The sequence below is a fragment of the Daucus carota genome, chromosome 7 (genome assembly GCF_001625215.2).
Source record: "Daucus carota subsp. sativus chromosome 7, DH1 v3.0, whole genome shotgun sequence".
In the NCBI taxonomy this organism is placed as follows: domain Eukaryota; kingdom Viridiplantae; phylum Streptophyta; class Magnoliopsida; order Apiales; family Apiaceae; genus Daucus; species Daucus carota.
The window spans coordinates 40240580-40253327 of record NC_030387.2 but is presented as its reverse complement, the minus strand read 5'-3'; the positions used below and the strand labels follow the sequence as shown (position 1 = coordinate 40253327).

Below are 12748 nucleotides of genomic sequence, written 5' to 3'. Positions count from 1 at the left end.
CTTCGTGTGGCATAAAAAGCTGGGACATATATCCAGTGAAAGAATCAAACGATTAATTAAGGATGGTATTCTTCCACAAATGGATTTTAATGATGTTCCAGCATGTGTTGATTGTATTAAGGGAAAAACAACAAAGAACACAAAGAAAGGAGCCACAAGAAGTACCAAGCATCTTGAAATTGTACATACAGATATTTGCGGACCTTTTGATGTTCCGACTTTTGGAGGAGAAAAGTATTTCATCACATTTATCGACGATTATTCACGCTATTGTTATGTCTTTCTATTACATGAAAAATCTCAATCGGTGGATGCTGTACAAGTGTTCATCGCTGAGGCAGAAAGACAAACAAAGGAAAAAGTGAAAATCATTAGGTCGGATAGAGGTGGTGAATTCTATGGACGGTATGATGAAACAGGGCAATACCCTGGACCTTTTGCTAAATTTCTCCAAAAGCTTGGTATTATAGCTCAGTACACAACGCCTGGTTCTCCATGGCAGAATGGTGTAGCTGAAAGAAGGAATCGTACGTATATGGAGATGGTTAGATCCATGATGAGTCACGCTAATTTGCCAATGTTCTTGTGGATGGAAGCCTTACGTACAGCCGTTTATATCTTAAATAGGGTTCCAAGCAAAGCAGTTCCAAAAACACCTTTTGAACTGTGGAAAGGATGGAAACCTAGTTTAAGACATCTCCAAATTTGGGGTTGTCCGGCTGAGGCTAGAATATACAATTCACAAGAAAAGAAGTTGGATTTTAGAACAGTGAGTGGATACTTTATAGGATATCCAGAAAATACAAAGGGATATCGAATTTACTGTCCTAACCATAGTACGAGAATAGTTGAAACTGGTAATGCCAAGTTCTATGAGAATAATGAGACCAGTGGGAGCATAAAGCAGAATGATGTGATCATTCAAGAAGTAAGGGTACCAGTTCTGCTACCTATTATTTCGAAAGATGTTGGGAATACCTCTAGGAATGAACAAGAGAACACTGAGGAAATCCCAATGAATGATCAGCCCCCTGATGAGGTTCTCACAAATGAAAATAATAATGAAGATTCATCAGAAATAACATTAAGGAGATCTCAGAGACAAAAGAGATCAGCTATTTCTGATGATTTCTTGCTTTATCTCATAGAAGCTGATGAAAATAAGGATCCAGTTTCTTATGCTCAAGCCATTAAAGGCCCTGATTCTGACAAATGGGTTGATGCAATGAAGGATGAATTAAAATCTATGAGTGATAATCAAGTCTGGGAAATCGTTCAACTCCCGCCGGGTCGTAAAGCAATTGGTTGTAGATGGGTATACAAAACCAAACGTGATTCTAAAGGCGATGTTGAACGATATAAAGCTCGACTTGTGATTAAAGGTTTTAATCAGAAAGAAGGCATCGATTATTTCGAGACTTTTTCTCCAGTTTCCAGAAAAGATTCTTTTAGAATCATCATGGCATTAGTAGCTCATTATGATCTCGAGTTGCATCAAATGGATGTCAAAACGGCGTTCTTGAATGGAGACTTGGAAGAAGAAATATATATGTGTCAACCCGAAGGCTTCATAATTGAAGGGCAAGAGCATATGGTCTGTAAACTTAGGAAATCAATATATGGACTAAGGCAAGCTTCCAGAGATTGGTATTTAAAATTTCATGAAACCATTACAAGTTTCGGTTTCACTGAAAATGTTGTTGATACCTGCATATATCTTAAATTCAGTGGGAGCAAATTCATATTTTTGATTCTGTATGTTGATGACATATTATTGGCTTGTAGTGACCTTGGTTTGTTGCGAGAAACTAAAGATTATCTCTCAAAGAACTTTGAAATGAAAGATATGGGGGACGCTTCCTATGTTCTGGGCATAGAAATTTTTCGTGATAGAACACAAGGAATTTTGGGCTTGTCCCAAAAGGCCTATATCGATAAAGTTCTTAAGAGATTTAACATGGATTCTTGTTCCGCTAGTCCTGTTCCATTGCATAAAGGAGACAAACTTGTTCTTAAGCAATGTCCGAGGACACCTATGGAACGAGAAGAAATGCAGAAATATCCTTATGCATCTCTCGTGGGGAGCCTGATGTATGCACAGGTCTGTACCAGGCCTGACATTAGCCATGCTGTTGGCGTGTTAGGAAGGTTTCAGAGTGACCCAGGGATCGCTCATTGGAAAGCTGCAAAGAAAGTTCTGAGATACCTAAAGGGAACCAAAAATCACATGCTTACGTTCAGAAAATCAAATCATCCACAGATGATTGGTTATGCTGATTCGGATTTTGCTGGATGTCCTGATACTAGGCTCTGCACTCTTGGATATACATATCTTTTATGTGGAGGTGCCGTTTCATGGAAAAGTCAAAAATCTGAAATGATTTTCGGTTCCACCATGATGGCTGAATATGTGGCCTGTTATGAAGCTTCCATTCAAGGAACATGGCTGCGCAATTTTGTGTCACAGTTTGGAGACTTAAATTTTATCTCCAAACCATTATCGATTTGTTGTGACAATCAAGCTGCGACGTTCTTTTCTAAGCATGACAGGATTACTGATGGTTCCAAACACATGGACCTAAAATACCTGTTGTTAAAGCAAGATGTTAAACAAAAGAAAATTGTCATTGAGTCCATATGCACTGACTTGCAAGTGGCAGACATACTTACAAAAGGACTGCCAATTAAGACCTTTGAAAGGCATGCTGAAAGTTTAGGTCTCCTGGACAGTTCCTAAATTACTGTTATGTCGCTTGTTTTTATGTATATGTGAAAGACAATTACTGAGCTCCTAATGTATATAACATCTGAAGTTTTCTGTTTCTTCATCATAAAGGTGTACACACTTATGTTTAAGATGAATGAAACATTAGGTGACCATTAAGCCATTCTCATTATGACCTGGTTGTGAAAATTGCAGATGTGGTAGTACATGGAAGTAAGCGTGTTGTACAATAACATGTGCACGCCATGACTCATGCATCTGTTAATCTATCAACTAGGGACTTGAAGAATAACTAATGTCTTTGTGCACATTCATGACATATTTCCTATACGACCAAGTGGGAGACTGTAAGAAATATTTATATTATTGTAAAGAATTTACATATATTCCTATAAATATTCCTTCTCATAAAATGGTCTATAGGAAACTCAAGAGTTGGATAACTTACCCGATTAATTCTGATGGACAATTAATCAAGTGGTAAATAAATAAGGTGAGATGGATGGTCCTCTCTCTGTCTATATATATATCCACCTTTTCCATCAAAAGTGTTGGACTTAAGAATAGTGTAAGGGTAACACATAATAGATGTATATAGAAAAGAGAGAGATACTCATACATCTCCATTGAAGCTATTGAAGCACTAACATACAAGACCTTGTTGCATTCAAACAATCATCACCATGTCGTCGGGTATGTATTCTACTTATCTGTGATGATCATACAGTTCAAGATCCGTGGATTCCTGTTACTGTTCCTGTTAGCGTTCTTTTACACTGTTCCTGATTATAACATATAGTGTTATTAGGACGTGGTTCTTTTATTGATTCTTACATGATTCCTTTTAATTATCTTACAGGTGACTCAGTTCACCTTTGTTCCTTCGACTTTATCAGGACTCAGTAAGTAATTTGCTCTTTTATCAGTCAAAGTAGTGATATGAATTATAAGTTGAAGTACTCGTACCTTCAAGTTGTAATTCAAGTCTGTGTGCGCATGCTCAACTGCTTACGTGTGTTTACAACCGGACAAACAGGTTTTTCAAATTACAATCATCAGTTTTTCCATTCTAGTTATAATTAATGTGTTTTGTAATGATTTTTTAAGTGTTATTTATGTTTTCTTACTCGATGTCCACTCTCTCAAGTGTTTGCAGAACAATATGCGATGATCTGGTAGGGTTTTTTCAGTTTTACGGGAGAATCAACAGATGATTTGTCAATACTGGTACGTTTTCGTCTCCTGAATTTTATCTGAGCTAATCTTGTGTGTGTTTTACTGTGTGTTAAGATCTTGATAAGTAATATATGAACACCTAGCCTCCAGATTTTAGAAGAATTGTTAACGTAATCGTGTGGAAAGAAGCTTGTGTGTTAATAGTGCAGCTTGTTTGCATATAGATTTCACAGTATCTACACACTTGAATTTGATAAGAAGGATGAAATGCTAATCTCGTGTTTCGCTCTGGATTAAAGAAGTTATCTTAAGCCCATGTAGTCTTGGCAAATTTTACATTTCAAATTTAAGGATTTATTTTTTCTAAAAGATATTTTTATAAAATTTTTGGATATAAATGTTAAACATGTGTTTGATATTCGTTATTTGACATTTCAGAAAAAGATAGAATTTTGTATATTTTCTTCAGAAATAACCTTTTATTTCTTAAAAATAAGCTTAAGTTTGTATGTACGTATAAAACTACTTCTTTTTTTTTTTTATCTATTTCAAAAGTGAATAACCCTTTAAAATCCTTAGTAAAAGTAGATAAATATAACATAAACACAAATCAAATAAGATTAGCTCTCTAAATGTTTTAATAAAAATAGATGAAATATATAATCATAAACACGGATCACACAGAATGCGCGTAAAACTCCATCTAACGAATAATTTTTTTTCTAAAAATTAAGTAAATTTCGTGATGTTAACCATATTCGTTGGAATTCTAAAGAATGTATTGAAATTCCACATAATGTCTTATAATAACAATAATATAGTTTATTTAATGTCTTATAATAACAATAATATAGTATATTTTAAATATAGTTCGTAAGTATAGTCAATCCAATTACAAAATTCATAACAAATTTTATAAATTTATTATATTAATCATTTTAAATTTTCAATATCCTCAATCCCTTTCAGGGGTCGTTTGGTTCATGGAGTGGTATGGGATTGGAATGAGGAATCGGGTTAAGATGGTATGGGGATGAGGTATCATTCTTGATATCATGTATTTGGTTGAGTGATGGAATGAATAATATATTGAATTTAAATATTTTTAAATTATTATTTTTTATTGATGAAAAATAATTTTATAATTTTATTTTATCCAATTTTGAGTTGTTGATTTAATTTTGTGTCAAGCATTTGATGTAATTGTATATAAAATAAAAATAATTTTGATTCCTCATACCCATGTTCCATACCCACCTCCCCCTAAGGTATCAAAAACCCATATCTTGGGGGTTTGAGGTATGGGTTTGGACGAATAAATTTTCCAACCAAACATCAAGTAGGTTTGGAATGAACCAAACTCATACCTGATACCTGAAATAGCTGAACCAAACGACCCCTCATTTCTTTACATATAAGTTTGGGTAGAGGAATTATAGATAATATTAGAAAGGTACATGAGTAATGTAGAGAAGAGGGTAAATGATTCAATTAATATTTTATCGATAGAAATTGAATTAAATATCACCCAGTTTATTTCGTTAACTAATCAAACTCGACTTTAACTGAAACACAAACTCGGTTGGAGTCTGCATGTTTACTATCATAATTAACAAGTTTGACAAGTTTGCTGGACAGTCCTTATTAGTACCATTTTTCTATCGAAGCAGGAGTACTTATTACCAATTTTCCATCAAAAAGGCAGGTAAAAGAGTACGTTTCCGGTAGTTGAATTAAAATTATTATTTTTAAAATAATAATTTAAAAATATGGATTCTTTTTTCCCAAAATATGCTCACAATTATCCTACTATCAACACATAGCTAAAGAAACATGGCCATCATCTATAAATCTCGTATCTAGCTAGAAATATCTAGTGACCTACTTCATGTCCACTGCAGATCATTTACAATTATAGCAAACTTTTTGTGTCATAATTGCATAAAGCTGTTTATAAACTAGAACAACAGTAACAATAGCTAATTTGGTGTCCGAATCGGAAATTGAAATATCTCGGTTCAGAGAAAGGAGTATACAATGCAAGGAAAGGAGTATTACAAGTCTGATTCTCTGAACTATAAGTTTGGAACAGTAGAAAGTATACGAGAAGATCATAATCACTGTACAAGAGAGCTATATATACTACCAGACTATATATACTCCCTCCGTCCCATTTAATTCTATACGTTTCTTTTTAACTGCTCGACACGCATTTCAATGCTCTTATAAAATATAGTTCCGTAACTTATTTTCGAGATTTTCTTTTTCTGTATAAAAATATAACATCCAAACTTTAATTCAGAAAAGAAAAATTTTAAAAATAGATTGCACAACTATGCTTTGCAGGAGCATTAAAGTCCGTGCCGCGTCCCCGTCCCCCAATGTATACTACTCAGGGGGACGGAGGGAGTATTCTCCTAGCTAAAAAGATACATTCTAGCTAGCAATACATAAAACAAATACTATGGCTAGCTGACAAAAATATTTATATATAAAAAGCATGCATTGCTTTCATCAATCATCATAGACGCAGATTCTAACTTCTAAGTTTTAACACACATGGTAGTTCTTATATACAAATCTGAATTTGGCAATAATTTGATCTCTTACTTCATCTCTAATTCCTTTCACTTATATCTAAATCAAGTTTCTACAATTTTAGGGTTCTTCAGATCGAGCATGTTCTTTTAGTTTACCTGAGGTTGGGTTGTTTAGACTCAGTTGTTTCCCGGAAAATAAGTTGATTTTGTCCGGAGAGAAAATGTTTATTTTTCTCTCTAGCTAAGGGGAAGTCCATCCCGGACATTCATATATAATACCTATTGAAATAGTTTTCTCATTTTAAATAATATATAGTTAATCATCTCAAAGCCAAACAACTAAATGAAATTCAAGTTAACTTACTTTGCTCAACTCTAGAAACCTTCCGTGTGAAGAAAACGAAGACTTAATCGACTCATTAATTAAAATTGTCATTTGAGAACAACAAGATGATGAACACCTACTCAGTATATCCGGCTCAGAATAGGGTCCAGACCCGACAATTGATGTATCACACAAGAATTTGAACTCATGATCTCTCATGAGACTATAATCATCGCCACACACACATCATAATTATCCTATATATAAATATTTTGCTACATTTGTTGTTTCTAAAAATTATCATTATTGATCCCATGGATTAATCCTGGATCGGATGGATGGTAAGCCAGACCCTCATTGGATAATAATTAGTAGCTAGTCGATTGTTTTTACTCTTTTCAAAGTCTCTGCGGCCTGATATATATGTAAAACATATGTGCTCTTGAGTTTCTTTGTTTCAGTATTCAGAACATTTTTATCCATTTTAGTAGAACTTAATCTTATAACTTGTTTCATTAATAGCCGACAATAATCAATTAAATGCTAAAAATTCCATTGAGCTTGCCTGACACTTTGAACTTTGAAAGCTAACCAAGTAACTAAATCTTAAAATTATGAAAGCTTCAATACTGAGGAAGTTTAATTTGCTACCAGCACAAGGTCAATATGTTGAATGTGTGAAGTTCATAAACATGGCTGAAGCAGCTGCAGCATCTGCTTTCAAAAGTCGAAAAATCTTAAAATTTTGAACTATAAATTCTCATGATGCTTTTGCTTTAACCCAAGGTTTGAACTTCAGGGTTGGAAATTATTTTGAATTGTTTTAACTTATATATTAGCCTAATAAGAATATAGATCTGCATTGACACTTACGGTTACAGACTTACAGGTATTTACCAATAACACTCACTAGAGCAACTGGTTATCTATAAGCTACAATCCTGCAAATTAAGAACCCTATATATATAGTTCTCCGGCCTAAATCTTCCCCCTCATTCTCACCCTGCCTAGTTGAAATTAATGGTGAATCATTAAAATTAAGAGTATGATATGTGGCCGCGAATTGGACATTAAATTATATAGCATGTCTCTGAACTGTTCAGAAACCCCTAATTAATCTTATTTAAACCACTAAGTATCGCCTAAGTATGGGATGCGATCATGTGAACAAATTAGTCAGAGATTTCTGATCAAACCAATTTCAGAGAATACGATCCTGATTTGTAAAATAAGTACAATGATCCCAATTAATTAGGCTTGAAAATATTTATAGAAGGAAGACAACACAGGAAAGTATAGATATAATTAAAACTCACACATTGCTCTGGTAATGCTTGTTCATAAAAATTTATTCCTGATATATGCAGTGCCTTCAGTCGTATACGGAACCCCCATAGCCTGCCATATGTTACAACCAGAATACAATTATTTGATTGTATTTGAACATCAATAGAAATAAAAATTTAATAATTCAGAACTGAAATGTATATACCTGCAGTTGGTGGACTCTCCTGCGAAAAATTGTTACTTATTTCCCAATTCTCAGTAATGGTGATCGACGACGATGGCACTAGTCTTGAGCTCGTAACGTTCAGCTGCTGATTATAAGTTGTCAAGTTCTCAACTGCATTCACCTTTTTTGTTGTTAAAATTGATGCTGCTATTGAATGACTCATCTCACTACTTCTACTAAATTGATTCCAAGAGTTTGGGGTGATACACCCAAAATCGGAACCTAATTTCTGCACTTCAAGGAGCTTTCTAACCGCCAATTTTGCTTTTGTTCTTTCTCTTGCTCTTTCCCTTGCCCTGGCCCTCAACTCCTTCGCAAAATAACTAGAATGCTGTTGTTCCACGGAGATCCCCAAGTCTTTGGCAACACTCCGGGTACTACTAATACTCACCGATGAATTTCTTTTCAAGATTTCTCCAATTTCAGCAGCTTCAATATCTTTTTCCACTTCATTTGCAGCAACATTGCAGTGGCTTTGCTTGATCTTGGCTATCTCTTCTATAGCCGACTTGGATTGAGTGAGGAGCCAATCAATAGTCTGGCTTGCTTTATCAAAACCTAGATTGTCCTGAAGATCAAAGAACTGGCGTGCAATTTGGATGGACAATCTCACTCTCCGGTCTCTCGAGCCTTGAGCCGTGACAATCTTTCTGTGCCTGTGTTTGTTAATCACAACATCAGGCTTCTTCCAGCGAGGACGCAGTAAGCTTATCAACAAAGGATCACATACAAGGGGAACATACTCCTCCGAAGCCACATTGTTCTTATGATCAAAATCACCCGAAAGCCGAAAATCAGCAGCATTTCCAGTAGCTCCACTAGGGAAGCTGAAGTGATCCTCTCTCCCGGGATCTTGTTCAACAAAATCATCATCCTCCAGGTTACCGAAAAACGAAGAAGGAATCTGAAATGTGGCTTCATTGTTGGTAATGCCGGAGGATTGCATTGTAACCCTAAGTCTCTCTGAGTATAAAAAACCATTAACAAGCCTAGCTAGTTAATTAGCTTGAAATTGTGAATTTGGGAAAAATGAATTGGCTGCACTTATAGACAAAAACAACAGTCCCTCTGTCCTAAATGATAGTATGAGCCATTTTGACTAGCACGGTTTTTAAAAAATAAATGTTTGACTTAATTTTAACCAGCAGTGAGTAATAAACGAGGATAGTTCAATGAATATGTGGTTGTAATAATTTCAAACAAATGTCATAGATGGAAGGATCATTCTTTTGAAACATCCGGAAAAAAAAAGTGGTTCATATAAAACGGGGGAGAAAAAAATCAGAATCAATCACTTTCTAATAAAAAGGCAAACAAAGGGGAGAGGGAGGGAGGAGACACCACCATGTTACTTTTAAGGGACACGCAGAAGGAAATGAAAGGTGATCTTAATCAAATGTTGCCTCTTTTAATAGTATCTAGGGCACACAGTTTAGGTCTACTTATCTAGTGCAAAGCAAGTGGGTGGTTGATTACATAGAACTAGGTTAAATTTTATATGTAGATTCAGTTTAACTTTTCGTTCATGATTAATACTCCCTGTCTGCATCATTTACTGTATTTGCTTTTTCTCGTTTTTTGTGTATGCTTTTTCTAGCTAAATTTTACGTGGGAGTACTATTCTTTTTTTTATTTGCTCTTGGTTTGTTGGTTCCAGCTTAGTGCAATGCTGTCTCGATCGAGTCAACCCGAATCAATAGTACTACTCCCTCAGTCGCGTAATATTTTTGTCGTTTGCTATTTTCACGTTTGCCAACGTATATTTTTGACCGTTACTATCTTTAATTTCGTATTAATATTAAATAATATAATTTTACTGTATTAAAGTAGTATTAGTAATTTATCTCATACTGTGAACAGTGATGACATATTAAACGGGAAAAATAAAAAAGAACGAGGGAGTATCGATATGCTAAACTTATTTCCTGAATTCTTCTGTCTAGTAAATAAATATTAGTTCGAAATTTAGTTAGTTGAATCCAAGTGACCAGAATAACAGATGATAAATACATCAATTTAATTCGTTTCAATATCATCAAAAATGATGACTCTTGCTCATTGTTAACATCTCATCCAACACTCCATCAATATGTGTTATTTAAATAAAAATTAATTATTATTATGTGTCCACTGAAAAAGACCTTTAATAGTAAAACAAAAATCCTTGGATTCTCAACTTATTAAAAAAGAATAAGGAATTTAAGATATGTTTACAAAAATATAATCATTTCATCGATCATCCAGAGAAAGTCATCTAATATACATCTCAGCTCCGAATTTCCAATATATAAGACTACAAATTTCAGGTAATTAGGCTTATGATGAAGGATTATTAGCAAATTATAGGAAGACGCAATGATGAACGAGTAGATTTGGGCAGAGTTGTTGCCATATCGTTACAATTTTGTGAATAAAGCCGATGAATACGTGTGTCACGAGTCACGACAACAGAAGCTAACTGCTAAGATAGGGAAAATTGAAAAAGGAATGCAAAGCATTATTAATACATGAGCCGTACAACCCTACCAACCTGCAAAAAATATTTTCTTATCATGATTTAGGCCCAAGGAGCAAAGACAAACTTATTTTGCCTGTTTCTCCTGAGCATATATATATTATATACTACTTGTAAAATTAATTATTTGTGTTCATAGAGTCTATTCATGCAAGCTTTCTCTATTTTGTTTTACTATATCATGTATGTGCGAAGAAGTTGATAAAACTTATCTATTTCGAATTTTCGTTACCTGGCTTTGAAAAGGAGAGCAAGCTTGGAAATTTGGCAAATGACACACAAAAAAAATGGATATATATTTTAATTTTCCATATATGAAACACGACAGAGAGAGTATACATTAACAAATTTGTATAGAATTACATGCAAGCATAAATAAAACATTCATATTTAGTAAAATTATATTAAAACATATATTTTAAAGTTATTTTTGATCAAAGTTATATTAATATTTTTATATAGAATGTATACGAAAAGTACACAAAAAATATATGAAACATTTCGGACTGAATATATGCATATATATATATATATAAGGGGGCTTACTCCACTAGAAACTAAATTAGTCTAGAAACTAGAAACTAGTATCTGATCAATTTTTTATCACTATTTTTAACTGCAAAAATCACTCGTTTGTATAGCACAAATCACTATTTTCTATACAAAAAATCTCAGAAATATAGATATATAAAATATACATATATACAACATATATCATCATCATCTTCACTCATGCCATATTGATGAACCTCCGGGCATCATTATCAAAATCAACCCATTCCACTGCTACCGCAGTCACCTATACTCACGATTGATTTACCACCGCTTGTCACCATAACTTGTCATTACTAATGATTATTTATCATCACCACACACCTCATCTCATCATTGTTTTACCATCACAGACCTCGTACAACTATAATTGATCATCAATAATCGATAGCCAATAGCAAACATAAGTAAATTTTCTCAATTATATATCAACAATAAAAATTGCTAATTTAACTGCATAAAATAATGATAAATAGCGTATAAACGAGTGATATTAGTAGTTATAAACAATGATCATGAGAGTGGTTTCTAGTTTCTAGAATAACATTAGTTTCTATTTGATCACTTGCCTATATATGTATATATACAATCGGAGAATATTTGTAAAAATAATATATATGAGTTAATATATATGAGTTAGGTTTTATCTGGTCCTTATTTGAACCGGAGTATGAAATCTATCTATATAATTATTTATAACCATATTATAATATATGCTTTTCTTGTCAGGAGTACATGCTTTTAATCAGATTTGATCAAAAAGGCATGTAATTTCATGGTGAATAATCGTAAATGTATAAATCAAATGATGTGAAATGCATCGTACAAATGATTAATTTCACTACTATTATCAAACAATAATACAGCAGAAAACAACTTGCAAAACATGGACACATTACTGGCATGATTTGGAATTTTATGCTACTTTCTCACTAACACCAGCAAAAATTCAGGTCGAAAATTGATTTGCTGCCGACAAATAACGTACCTATTTTGTCGATGTGACTTTTTCTAAGGAAGACGAATATCGGAATGTAATTTCGAGATACAAAAAAGAGCTACAAACAAATAATCATGTTCATATATGTTGACCTGGACCTGCACCTTTAAATCTAGGATAGTGCTATATATATCGAATTCGAGATATATAAGATTTGTTAAAAAGTATTTGGTGCAAGTAATTTGAGATATTTTAGTTGGTTAGATTAGTGTATACAAAGAGTTCCATATATTTTGATTTATAATATAATTTTTTTTAAAAAACAATTTTTAAAATAAAAGTTACTGTTCAAAAGCTGCTTTTAGATCATCAAAAAGTTTCTCTATCTGTTTTTAGCGGAAAACTGATGTCGTACTCTAGCTGGCAAACGAATTTGATACATCTGGCTTCTTTAAATATTCC

General features: G+C 33.5%; 1 protein-coding gene across 1 annotated transcript; it reads right to left on the bottom strand.

Annotated features, from left to right (window-relative positions):
• Positions 1-7986: 7986 nt before the first annotated feature.
• On the bottom strand, positions 7987-9333 carry LOC108195469 (transcription factor CYCLOIDEA). The gene is made up of 2 exons (XM_017362430.2): positions 8259-9333; positions 7987-8164 (listed from the first exon to the last, which is right to left on the bottom strand). The coding sequence occupies exons 1-2, from the start codon at positions 9223-9225 to the stop codon at positions 8139-8141; spliced, it is 993 nt and encodes a 330-aa protein (XP_017217919.1). The 5' UTR covers positions 9226-9333; the 3' UTR covers positions 7987-8138.
• Between the last annotated feature and the right edge of the window lie 3415 nt (positions 9334-12748).